Below are 13,684 nucleotides of genomic sequence, written 5' to 3'. Positions count from 1 at the left end.
CCCATTCCGTGTCTCCCTCTCTCCCCCTCTCCCCCTCTCCCCCTCTCCCCCTCTCTCCCCCTCTCCCCCTCTCCCTCTCTCCCCCTCTCCCCCTCTCTCCCTCTCCCCCTCTCCCCCTCTCCCCCTCTCTCCCCCTCTCTGCCTCTCTCCCCCTCTCCCTCTCTCTCCCCCTCTGTCCCTCTCTCCCCCTCTCCCCCTCTCCCCCTCTCTCCCCCTCTCCCCCTCTCCCTCTCTCCCTCTTTCCTTCTCTCCCTCTCCTTCTCTCCCTCTCTCTCCCTCCCTCTTTCCCTTTCCATCTCCTCCACCTGTCATAAATTAATGAATTAATTAAAATTTTTAATGTTGTAGAAAGGTTTTATACCAAGAACAGGGTATGGAAAGTACTTGCAGTATTTGGGTTTAGAAGGAAGACAGATGACCCCACAGAAAATTCTAAGAACTTTAAGATTATCTTACTGTTAATTCCTAGATCTATTTCTGATTTGGAACATTTAGAATGTAGCCTCTTTAGTGCCTGATGTTAAATTAAAATATTGAAACTAGTTAACCTAGTTATTTTTTACATGTTCATTATAAACTCTTCCAAATATAAAATAAGAAAATAATCACCTGTAATAACTACATAAAGGGATAACTACTGCTAGTATTTTGATTTGTATATTCTTAATTTTAAAAAAATGTATTTAATATATTTTAAGAGGAAAGAAAAAAGATATGTGTGTATATGCATGAATACATACATATACATGGGTACATATGTACATACACGCATGGAAGAACTAAGGGAATAAACATGAAACAAGGCCACTCCCTCTTCCCAACTAAGTCTTTTTTTTATTTTTATTTTGTAAAAATTGTACTTATTTATTTTAGAGGTAGAGTTACAGGCAGTGAGAGGGAGAGACAGGTCTTCCATCCTCTGGTTTGCGTCCCAAATGGCCCCAACTGCCAGAGCTGAGCCGATCAGAAGCCAGGAGCCAGGAGCTTCTTCCAGGTCTCCCATGTCAGTGCAGGGGCCCAAGGACTTGGGCCATCCTTTGCTATTTTCCCAGGCCATCAGCAGAGAGCTGGATCAGAAGAGGAGCAGCTAGGACTAGAACCAGCACCCATATGGAATGTTGGCACCACAGGCGGAGGATTAACCTACTGTGCCACAGCGCCAGCCCCCCACTAAGTCTCTTGGGCACTCAGTTAAGTGGGCTGATTGAAGTACAGCTGATGTGTTGTCCAATCTAGAAAACACCAGATTTGGTCATCACCTAGAGGGATTTTTCCAACAACTTGTCCCCAGCATTGCAGTTTTTCTTCATGTCTGCTGCCAAAGTGCAGAGCAAAGGGAAAGTGGGCCGTCAGGAAACAGCACCGAGGTCAGCAGGCCGTGTCTGCCCAGTCACAGAGACGTGTGAAGTCGTATTCGGTCTTGGTTTAGTATTAAAAAAAAAAATTAAGGTCAAGGAGAGTGGAATGCTTGCTACTCTTCCATATATTGGCAACAAAGCTTTAAGTGGAAAAACAGCTTAAAGTAGAGCCTTAGCTGTTTCGCTTGTTGCTGGCTTGGGTACAAGTTGACATCAACAAAAGAACATCCCCTTGGGAAGATTAACCTAAGTTGAGTGTTACTGAGTGACTTCTACCGTCTTAGAAGTCTCCTAGGTGCAGTAAATGACCGTGAAAATCTTTGTGATCTGGTTTGGATGAGTTCACGATGCTTTTGCTCTTTATTTCATTTTTAAACTTGGAATCTTGTCCTCAAACAGACTTTTCAACTGCAGCTTCTCCTTTCTGTCCACCTCCAGTGGCATGAGCTTTTTGGACAGTGCTGTGACTAGACCACTGGCCTTGTTGACGAGGTGATACCAACACACGACGTAGACTGAGCCTGACCTTCCAGAAGGTCTCGTCCCAGCTTCTCTATGTTCACACTAAGCATGGGGAAGTGTTCTTGGGTCACAGAGGCAGCCAGAGCAAGGCAGAGGCTCCCCTGGCCTGGCTGACATGTACATGTAGCGCGCATCTTTTCCTGCTCACTCTTGAAATCCGTTTCCAAGTGCTATGTGTATTTTCCTTTTTCCTCTTTGAAGCGTGTTTAAGTCTGAGGCTAGCGTTTGCCACGAGAGCCCGTGGTTGTGGCAGAAGCCGCTGCAGCACGGGCGACCTCGCCGCCGTCCTCTCCCGAGTCAGACCAACAGCACTCTTGCAGTCGAGCTTGTTCCTCTTTCCGTCTTGGCTTTGAGGTTTGATCTTGGGGGGCAGTGCCATCGAGCAGTGGAACCTCAAATATTACAAATCCGTAGTGCTTTTCCCACTATCAGGCACTTGCAGTACCTCAGTGGACGAGTAGATGAAGAAATCATCTTTTTCTCTCTTTCCTTTTTTTTTTCAAAATATATTTTTATTTATTTAGTTGAAAGTCGTAGTTACATAGAGATCTTCCATCCACTGGTTCCTTCCCCAGATGGTCACAATAGCTAGGACTAGGCCAGGCTGAAGCCAGGAGCCAGGCGCTTCTACCAGATCTCCCTTGTGGGTGTAGGGGCCATCTTCTGCTGCTTTCCCAGGCACATAAACAGGGAGCTGGATCGGAAGTGGAGCAGCTGGGATTCAAACTAATACCCGTATGGTATGCCAGTGTTGCACGCAGTGGCTTAACCTTGCTGTCCACAACACCAGCCCCAGAAGTCGCCTTTCGTAGTTGTTATTAGCTGACTTTTAGGTCAGATTGATATCAGTCCTCCTGTAGAACAACTTGACTTTTTTCTGTTTAGCAAAAGGTAGTAAGAAATAACTTTTTTTAAAGATTTATTTTATTTATTACAGTTAGAGCGACAGAGAGAAGTCTTCCTTCCATCTGCTGGTTCCCTTCTCAGATGGCCAAGCTGAAGCCAAGATCCAGTGGCTTCATCTGGGTCTCCCATGTGGGTGCAGGGACCCAAGCACTTGGGCCACCTTCCATTGCTTTCCCAGGAAGCTGGATGGGAAGTGAGCAGTCGGGATTCAAACCTACACACATATGGGATGCTGGCATCACAGGCAGCAGCTTAACCCACCACACCACAACACCAGCCCCAAATAAGGTTATTTTGTGTTGTTACATTAAACATTCTCTCCTGATGTGCCCTGCATCTACGGTGGAGCCTCACCACAGAGAAAGCCTCCATCTTCCAGACAGTAGCACAATAATAAATGTTCCCTGACCTTCACTATGGAACAATGGTCCTTCTCCATCGTGTTAAAACTGGAGGTGCCAGTATAGTTGTTAACACTGAATTTCCTATGAAAATGATGTCTTACTATGAGAGACCATATAATCTGTTTGTTTCACTAATCTGTGTAATATAACTATGCTTCCTTTTAAAGGAAATTTGAAGCATTTACTGAATATTATATTAAAATGTCAGCTGTAATTCTGAGGTGTGCAAGGATAGCTTAGAAATCTCTGCTTCACTTATGTGTCAGAGGTGTGTTTACATGGAAGGAGGTTGTCCTTACTAACCCAGGCACATGGCACTCAGTGGGGTAAAGGGTGGCCATGCAGCAGGCCTTGAGTAGTGGTCAGAGGACCTAGCAAGCAGCCGGTGTTCGCATTCCCGGGTATGTTTTCCTGTCGTTCTCCCTCCCTCTTCTTTTGATAACAGATTGAATCAGTGATCTTCACCTGTCCTTTTGATAATGATCAGTTTGGGGAACACCAGGATGGTTAGAGATGTTTCAGACAGACTTCCGCTGACTGCTGTAGGCCCTTCCGGGTGCTCGGCTGCTGACGCACTGTATAACTTGTAACAAGACCTGTAGTTCCTGTAGCCTGGTTAAAAAGAGCTGTTCCAGTCAGTGTGTCCCAGGGGCCAGCAGCAGAGATTAGGCTCAAGTCGGTGTCAGAGACGGTCACATTCCTGCTTTTATGAGGATCTTCAGCGTGACAGGTGAATCCCATCCTGCTGTCATAGTTGTCTACAGTGTTCTCAGGTTTTTAAATTGCAATTAAAACTGGTAGGCTCAGAAGTGCCCTGCTCCCTTGTGTTCCGCAGCAGGAGGCTGAAGCATGTGGCAGTTGTCAAACATGGAAAGCCAGCTGGTCGCCCTTTAGCTGGGCAGCTTTACTGAAACTTCGCTTTGCAGCTCTCTGCTTCCTCTCAGACAGGGAGTCCGGGCTTGCCCGTCCCAGCCCCTGCTGCCGCGTAGCTCTGTCTGCGGCTCTGTCGGGAATGAGTGCAGCTTGCTTCCTGTGTGCTCAGCGCTGGCAGCAGTCTAACAGCTGAGGCTGTCACCAGGAAACGGGCGGCCTCAGCCCTCCCTCCTTCCGTTTCTCAACTTGTCTCTGGCTTCCTCTTAGGGTTCTCTTGCAGAGGGCAGCCAGAGCGGCTGAGCTGTGCCCTGCCGGCATGAGCCCTCCTCTTGTGAGAGTGCGCTTCCTGGCATGGGGGTCAGACCATGTTGGGGAAATGGGCTCGGTTCCACGAGGCGCCCCTCGTAACCGTGAGATTCTTAGGACCGAAACGTGGGGAGGTAAGCGCCTGACTTCTTTTAAGCACTGAATTCAGATGACACTGAGAGAGACACTGGGGGTGGTTGTTTGCTTTTATCCTTGAAGAACGACTGTGGGTTGTTGCTAGGATAAAAACCTCGCTTATAATTTACTGGGATTGAAAAGCATTGCGAAGCTTGAGGGAGTGAGGCAGCTGCCACGGGAGTTTCTGGCGACCGGGCCGGCCGTGGCTCCCTCAGGCGAAGATGCTCAGGCACGGGGCAAGCCTCAGCCGCAGGCAGCCAGCGGGCCTCCTGGAGACTGCTGCTGTTTCTTGGTCTGTTGGCAGAGTTTACAGTTGTTGTTTTACTAGAAATTTACTTATTTCAGCAGTTTCCTGTTTTGTCAAGGGAAGCAGTTTTTCTTCCTTCCTCTAGTATCATATAGTTTGAAAGTGGCAGTCGCGCTCTTGGGTTCTCCGCGTACACACTCTGTAAACCTAGGACTTGTCTGTGACCCACAGATGTTTCCATTTTAGATTTGCCCGTGGGTTCTGAGCAGGAAGCAGGAGACTGGGCTCTGGCTCTGTGCAGATTGTCAGCTGGGTCTGGGTCTTCTCTGGGGCTTGAGTACCTCCTGTGTGACACGTGTGAGCCCCCGTCTCTTCAGACGGAAGATGGAGGTCCGGCAGCACTTAATTCCTGTGGTGGTTGTGAGAAAGTGCGTGTCAGTTGCTCACCCCAGTACTTTGCGAATAGTGACAGTCCAGGACTTTCCAGCCCTTAGTTTCCCTGGTGGTTGTGATGCAGCCTGCACACTTCAGTCCTGGAAGCAGAGGGAGCAGTGTGTGTAGTGGTGGGCATTTGTCAGTCGCGGTGGACCACACTCCGGGAAGCAGAGCTCCTCCCTCGAGGGTTGTACTCATTTGTGCTCCTTGATTGAGTGGCAGTGAAATCCACCGAAGCTGCTCGGCCAGCCGTGTGCCATGCCCAGTAGTGCCTCTGCGCCCTGGCTCCTGGGGACACCGTGCATCTGAAGTGCCCCTCAATGCTTTAAATGTTTTATTCAAGATCCAGCACATGTCACTGTTATTTCAACTTTTCAAGATTTAATTTTTTTTTAAAGATTTATTTATTTATTTGAAATTCAGAGATACACAGAGAGAGTAGAGAGAGAGAGAGAGAGAGAGAGAGAGAGATCTTCACTCTCCAATTGGCCACAATGGCCGGAGCTGCGCGGATCCTAAGCCAGGAAGCAGGAGCTTCTTCCAGGTCTCCCATGCGGGTGTAGGGGCCCAAGGACTTGGGCCATCTTTTATTGCTTTCTCAGGCCAAAGCAGAGAGCTGGATCAAAAGTGGAGCAGCCAGGACTAGAACCAGTGCCCATATGGGATGCTAGCGCTTCAGGCCAGGGTGTTAACCTACTGCGCCACAGTGCCGGCCCCAAGATATAAATTTCTTACCATTCCTCTTTGTGACTATAGAAGCGTTGCTAAGCTCTCTTGAGTTGAGGCTGGATGCCAGAGCTGGTCCTCCACCTCTAGTCTCTAAGGCATTTTTCGCGGTCCTACCTTACTTTGAGGTAGTGTAGCTGGGCGGTTCCTGGTCCCCTCATCTGTGCTCTTTCCATCCGATGCCTCCCAGCATCCTCCTCCCAGGTTGGACACTGGATAAAAGTTTGTATCTACAAGCCTTGAAATGCTCATCAGTAAAAAGTGGAACTGTAGGGGTGGAGATGTTTACAGTGTGTGGCCGGAGAGAAAGAGGAAACATGGGTGAGGGTGTGCAGCGGGCAGAGCAGCCTCGGGAGTCCTCCTTCCTCCTCACGCATCCCCATTTGCTCCCACGCTTCTTTGCTCCCGTCTGAAGCTGTTCCTGTGTGGACCCCCTGTGCCCTACAGAGGGGACCTCAGAAGCCTCTCTCTTGAGTTGGTCCTTGGATGTGGTGTTTCTCGATGGAAATAACCCTGAGGGACCCCTGCCACACTGTTTTGCCAGCCTGGTGTTCACAGGGCTTTCCATGGCGGTTGTCATGTTCACCACTTAGTGTGGTTTTGTCCAGAACGTGGTTCCTCCACTTTGGTCGAAACCATTCCCGACCCCCCTGACTGCCTGCCATCTGGGGCTCGAGAAGGGGAAAGACCTGCCCATGCGCAGTTAACTGTTGATTCTTCTCTCTGGCAGGAAAAGGACAAAGAGAAAGAGAAAGTGAAGGAGAAGGAGAAAGACTGTAAAGAGAAGGAGAAGGACAAGAAGGCCATCAACGGGCACTGCTTCAGCCCCATCCCCGTGGTGGGCCCCGTCAGCTGCAGCCAGTGCGCGAAGCCGTTCCCTAGCAGAGACGCCCACACTTGCACAAGTAAGGGAGGTGCTGCTTCCTTGTGAGAGAGCTCTGCCCCGGCAGCGCGTGCTGGCTCCTGTCTGCTACCCCTGTCTGTTCCTCATTTGTGAGGAGAAGTAGCGCCTTTTTTTTTTTTTTTTTTTTTTATTTAGACATCATTGAAGAAATAAGTGCTCGATGTATAATTCAGCCTTCAGTTCTTCAGATAGCCCCGATTTCACATACTTCTCTGATTCCTAAACTGCTCGCTTCCTGTTCCAAAAGCCTGCCGGCATCAGGCCAGGAAGCTGCGCAGCAGTCTGCCGTGGCGCACGGACGCTCCCCTCGGTTCCATCCTGGGTCTGTGCCCTGACCATTCGCCTCCCTCGCCTGTGACGGCCACGGGTGAATGCCTTCATGTGCAGTGGTGCTGACCTGCTGCACCTGCCAGGACGCCAGGTGTGCTACCTGAGCCTGGTTCCTGGTTTGCGTAAGATGCTCTCAGGCAGGAGGCGCCAACTTTTTCTGCTGTGGACTGGACAGGGTATCTCAGGTTCCACTGCTGGACTCTGCAGCTGGCTTGGCCAGGTGCATCCGAAACAATAGTGTCATAAAACTTTATGTGCTGTGTAAAATCTTTCTCATTTTGTTCCCACCATTAGAAATATAAAAATCATTCGTTGCTCCAGGGCTACACAAAGCAGGTTGTGACCCTCCCCATTTGGCCCCTAGGTCATCATTTTTAAGCCTGTATTTGAGATTCGGCCACTGCACACACAGAAGATAAGTGCCTTCCAGAGCACAGCAGGCCAGTCACGGAGGCCTCTCCTGCTCAGAGGGGACAGGTGGAGATGCAGCTACCCCAGCCCACCGAAGGCTAAGGTGACAGCATCCTGTTGCACCTGGGCCAGTCCCAACAAACACGACTAATTCAGACCCCCAGGGGCCAGTCTCAGACCTTGACGGGACTTCTTGTTTTTAGGCCTCCGTGTTGAGTATTCCAACTAACTGTTAGTACCTAAAAATAGCTAGCTTACACTTGAAATACTTACGAGTTCATTTGGGCAGGATCAAAGTCCCTTCCATGATGACTTCTGCTGCCTTGCTTTCTTGAGTAGCGGAGTGTGACTGCCCGAGCACGTGGCCTGCAGCTGTTGGGACTTTTAAGTCCCTCCTTATAAAGTGACCTGTGGATATATTATGCTTTAAAAATAGTGTGCAGCAGTATTTGTTTCATTGTCCTATTTGAAAACACAGCGCTGTAGGAGTGCCCATCTGTGTCCACTCCTGTCCCAGGAGGACAGGTTGCCTGTGCGCGTGTCACCCTTCACGTAAGGTTAATCAACCACGAGTTCCTCCTGCCTGTGACTTCTAGGAAAACAAGACACTGCCAGCACCCTGCAGCATTCCAAGAGGATTCTTTCCCCGGTCATCTCACAGTAAAGAGCGTTCCCTCACAGTACCTGAGGACAGCGTGTGTGACCGTGGGACACTGTATATAGACTGGAACTGAAAACAAACACTTGGCAGACTGTCATACCCATCATGAGGGACCTGGACCATGAACCTGCCCCTGGCCTTCGGAAGCAGTGGGGATCCTTGCTGTCTCCCGGCTGTGAGAGAATTCGGTGTCAAACTGAATTCTGGTATCCAAATTTATATCTTCATGTGTGCTGGAACCCAAAGCTAAGCAGTTTTCACAAGAGGTTTCCTGAGACCCCAGTGTAGGATTGATGACATCCTGAGGGACCCTAGCTAACGGTGAATAAAACCACGCGGATACGGCAGTATTTCAGGGGCCACTGGGGCGGAAGACAAGAGTCCTGTGAAGCTGAGCACACGATGAAAATGTGTGAGGAAATAGACCACATTTAGGAACAGCAGCAGGTGCGCAGGCAAGATGAGATACTGAAAATTGTTAAAGTGTTGAAGTGAGCAGACTCCCTGATAGGAGATGATGCTGTGACAATAGAGAGGAATATTTGGAAAAGAAAACAACAACAGTACAGCTTCAAGAATACAAGCAGTCATGGGGGGAGGTCGTGGGGCCTTTTCAGCTGCTCCAGTGTGCTGTCCTGTCGCTGCCGCTCTGATTTCGGTTTGTTTCTAAATGGCGTCCACACTGTTGTCGGCTTTCCTGGCTGGGCCTGGCTGAGCAGTGCAGGAATCTTGAGGCCCTCAGACCAGATCTTCTCAGGTGCAGCCCTCAGTGGGTGCACGCTCGGGTCGCTGGTGAACAAAGACCACTGCCCAAATGCTACGAGGTGCAGGGTCTGTGTCTGGCCAGCAGAACAGTGCACATGTGTGAGGGCTTTTCCACGGGCTGGTGGGAACCCGGAGTGCACAAGACTTCGAACCCCATGCATGACTTTTTCCTACTACAGATCTTCCATGGACTGTTCAAAGGTGCATCAGTATGTGCCGGGCACCTTTCCCAAGCTGCTGACACGATGATGTTAGATAAGGGTCCTCAAAGCATAATCCTTGACATGTAGCCATTGTAGCAGCGTCTAAATACGCAGCAGCTCCAGTACACGCAGTCATTAGATGCGATATGGGGACGGTGCTGCAAAGAATCAGGTAGATCAGGAGCTGGGGGGCGTGTGTGTGGAGCTGGGGGCCGTGTGTGTGGAGCTGGGCTCTTCATGTCTGTCGCAGCTGCCTGACTGCCCTGGTAGTATGCAAGTTAGCACAAACCAGACAGGAAAATGGAGGTGGCTGGGTTCCAGTGAGACTTTATTTACAGAAATTGATGCCAGCCCACGAGTGCCCATTGTAGTATTAGAGAATGTGCCTCTTGACCCAGGTGCCCTGAGCACACCTGTGCGTGTGTGGCTGGACTCCCTTGGAGAAGGCACTCGTAGCTCGGGTTCCCTAGCTGTAGGACCACGTGTGCTGGCACTGCCACTGCCCGAGGATGCCAGAGCACCCACGGAGAGTCTCGAGTCTTGTGGAGGGTCTGGAGCTGAGGAAGACAAAGCATGTGAAGGTTTCTCGGGTTCCAGTTAGTGTCCTCATGGACTGGTGTAGGGATGTCTGCTGATGGCAGGCTCCACACGGGTGAGTTCTAACATATGTAATACAATTGTACCAATAGCAGATTTTAGCATCAATACACTGGCTTCGGGTGTCAGCCTACCTGCCCATTTATATTTTTACTGATTCCTCTAATTAATTGAAGCCACTTTCAAAGAAAATCTGCTGACATTTGTACTTCCTCATTTTGTGAACACGGATGTCCTCTGTGTCCTGTCCGCAGAACTAAATACACAGAAGTAAGCCAGGTGCTAAGATAGGTGACTGGCAGGGCTCCCTTGGCTCTCTGATTTCACCACTTCTGTGTCCATCAGAACAGCTTCATTGTACTCACTGATTGACTTTAAAAGTGAAGATGTCAAAATTCTAGCTCAAAAAGTAAATCTATGTTAGATGTGTACGTACCTGATGACACAAAATGGAGCAGTATATTTCATTAAGACATTTTAGAAGTGGGAAACCAGTGCACTGTGGATCGGCTGCGGTTCTGTCCCAGTCGATGGGAGAGGGAAGGGGCATCCACGGTCCTGTGCCAGGGGTTCTTGTCAGGGTCATCTCCGTTGAACCCCTCAGGAACGGCAAGGGGAAAAGTGAACTGAAAAGAATTAGCAAAAGGAACAATTTCAGTGGGGCCTCATGACTGTCTTCGTATGCACGAAGGTTCAAAGATGCAGTTTTAATTTGCACAGCACCCCACATCACCCTGCTCCAGGAGTGGTGTTGGGACGATCTCATTGCCTGGTGGTGTCATTAAGGTTTGGGCACCACAGTGAGCAGCCTGCCTCTTGGCAGAAGTCGGGAGGAAATCACAGCCTAAAAGCAAAGGAACGCTATGCAGTCATCTTCCCAGAGAAACAGAACTAACTGGCTGATTGAGCGTCTCCAGCCTCTTGAAGAACGGCCTGCAGTACGTGTGTGTGTGTGTGTGTGTGAAGGCTCGTCTGTTATCTGGGCAGGAAGGGGAAAATCTGGCTAACTCAGGACTCAGCCGTCTGTGCCCCCCCCCCCCCCCCCGCCGTGTTCCGAGTGCGCCAGGGGGCTCAGGGAATGTGTTGTCCCAGCAGGCAGGCGTGTGTCTCCTGGGAAACCATGATGCTCTTACAAGAAAGTAACTTCCCTTCTGCCTTAATAGAACCATATTTTGCTGACTCCTGGGTGGAGCTTCATAACCCAAGCAGCTACTCAGGTTTTGTTTTTATTAATTTTTATTTATTTACGAGATAGGTGTAGAGAGACCGAGAGCTCCCATCTTATGGTTCACCTGCAGTGCAGGGGCTGGGCCTGAACACAGCGGGGACTCAGGGACAACCTAGATTTCCCACGTGGGGGGCAGGGACCCGAGTGCCTGAGTACTCCCCACTGTCTTCCAGGGCCAGGAAGCTGGAGTCGGGGCCGGGGCAGCAGCTGGACCCAGGCCTTGTGCTGTGGTTTGGAAGTGTGAACTGCTAGGCTAAACGCCACCCCTCAGTCAGATGTAGAGTCGACGTGCAGACAGATGAGACGCGGAGTCACCACGGTGCGTGTGATGTCTGTAGATTGGCTCCTGTCTTCCAGATGTCAGCGTGGTGTCTCACGTTGCCCACAGGTTTTACTCAGGAAGGCACAGGGAGAGTTGCTCATATTTAAATGCTGTTTGTTTTAATTTTCTTGGTGGGGTTGAAATGATAGGAAATTGCTTGTTTCTGTCTTAGCAGTTATTCTTCCACCTGGATCCTTAAACAGGACCAGACCATTTTTCCAAGGAAGGAAAGCCGTGGCCCTAGGAGGTAGACCAGTCGGCCTCTTGTCAGGGCTCGGTGTGTGGGAAGCCCAGCCCCCGCGCCTGGCCTGCAGCAGAGGCACCCACGGACGTGCACTCCCCTTTAACAGGCAGTCCCTTAGTATCTGTGGTCCCGGCTTTCTGATGGGCCACCCCTCTTACTTCTCCATAAAACTTACTTCCTCAAGATAGTCTCTTGGCCAGCGCCATGGCTCAATGGGCTAATCCTCTGCCTGCAGTGCCGGCACACCGGGTTCTAGTCCCGGTTGGGGTGCCGGATTCTGTCCCGGTCGCTCCTCTTCCTGTCCAGCTCTCTGCTGTGGCCCAGGAGTGCAGTGGATGATGGCCCATGTACTTGGGCCCTGCACCCCATGGGAGACCAGGAGAAGCACCTGGCTCCGGGCTTCGGATCAGCGCGGTGCGCCAGCCACAGCGGCCACTGGGAGGTGAACCAACGGCAAAGGAAGACCTTTCTCTCTGTCTCTCTCTCTCACTGTCCACTCTGCCTGTCAAAAAGAAAAAAAAAATAGTCTCTCTAATGACTTGCTTTAATTTTCTGATGAAAGATAAAGAATGCTTAGTATAAAACAGTTCACCGAAGATCTGTAGTGAGTGGTAGCGGTGTTAAAAAAAAAGTGTGGCAAGAGATAAAAGGTGGTTCCTCGTCAGGCGGGGTTTGCTTCATTTTCTTCGTTTGATGCCTCCTTGTCCCAACAGAAAGAAGCTGAAGGCAGGGGCGCTTGCTTCTGAGTTCAGAAATCCGATTGGAGGTCAGCTCTGCTCCCACAGACCACTGTGCTGAGACCTTTCTGAAAAATTTTGAAAAATGAATGCATTTTGCGTACTGCTCTTGGGCAATCTTGTAAGAGACTGAATCAATGAGGAGCCAGATAATTCCTCTTTGATCTTCCTGACAAAGGGTTTGCACAGAACTGGGAACTCTGTTAGGTCTGTCTTCAGTTCTTGGTAATTGTCTGTTTTCCAGGACAGACAGGAAGGTTTGGATCTCATGACTCTGGCTGATGTCATTAGGACAGGAGTCTCTGACTCACCTACGCACAGCACCAGATCTGTCTCCGTGGGCTGAGCCGGGACAGCTTGATGACAAGTTGAGTGGTTTCCAAGTAGCATCTCGAGCGTGTTAACCAAGTGTCCGCGTGCACTGTTTGTCACCAGGGCCTGTGATGCCATTCGAGAGCATACTAAAGCTCAGTTGTGTTGTAGATGTGGGTCCTGTCCCAGTTAGCTAAAACCATGAATTTATGTGGAAAATTGTATTAACTAGAAGCACATTTCCAGTGGCATTTCTGTTCTGTGAGTTTTCAGTTAGAGTTGTCTTTACGTCTCGGTCACTGGCCTGAGAACCTGAACATTGCCGAGGTCTGGATTTTCCAAGATTTGTGTGTGATTTTATGTTTATACTTGTGTGTATACGTATTTATGTCATGCATGCCTTCGAAGCACAGGAGGCAGGATCCGAGCCAGTACTCTGATTCGGGCTGTGGGCGTCTGTGTGGTGACGTAACCACCACACCACTGTGCTCACCCCTGTGCATTCTGTTTAAGAGTGGCCATGCCCCTCCTTGAGGGGCACCACTGAAGGGGCTGGCGAGGGGCAGGCGGAAGGCTGCTCAGGACCAAGTTCCCTCTGCGGGTGAGGATCAGTGGCCGGTTCCCAAGTGCACCCGCCACCTCTTGGCATGCCCATAGATGCACACAATATTGTAGATGTTCAGTATAGCAAAAGGAATGCACTTTCCAATGGAATACATGACACTAAGACCTAATTGAAGATCGTTTCCTTGCCCTTTTTACAGTATAAGGTAGAGTTTATAAGGAACTCCAAGGAACTTTAGAGGATATTAGAGTTTAATGCACTGGTTTGGGATTTTTTCTTTAATTTTGAAATATACTAATCAAAGTATTATATATTGATAATACTGTGTACCCCACCACTAATGGAAAAAGTAACATTTTGTTGTTGTAAGACTGCAATTGTTTTTTTAAGTTTTTTATTTATTTAAGGCATAGAGAGAGGGAAATCTTCATCCACTAGTTCACTCCCTAAATGCCTACAGCGTCTGGGGCTGGCCCAGGACTGAGCCAAG

At 49.6% G+C, this 13,684-nt stretch overlaps 1 protein-coding gene across 9 annotated transcripts in view; it reads left to right on the top strand.

The window, feature by feature from the left end:
• AKAP13 (A-kinase anchoring protein 13) overlaps positions 1 to 13,684 on the top strand; it is a 326,203-nt gene that overhangs the window by 273,470 nt on the left and 39,049 nt on the right. For all 9 annotated transcript variants that reach the window (XM_062204924.1, XM_062204923.1, XM_062204920.1 and 6 more), the window contains one exon: positions 6,646 to 6,820. In XM_062204924.1, the coding sequence (XP_062060908.1) occupies positions 6,646 to 6,820 (175 nt within the window). The remainder of the gene's footprint in view (positions 1 to 6,645; positions 6,821 to 13,684) is intronic.

The sequence above is a fragment of the Lepus europaeus genome, chromosome 11, assembly GCF_033115175.1.
Source record: "Lepus europaeus isolate LE1 chromosome 11, mLepTim1.pri, whole genome shotgun sequence".
Taxonomy (NCBI): domain Eukaryota; kingdom Metazoa; phylum Chordata; class Mammalia; order Lagomorpha; family Leporidae; genus Lepus; species Lepus europaeus.
Note: the sequence above shows the minus strand (reverse complement) of the source record. Positions and strands in the feature narration are given on the sequence as shown.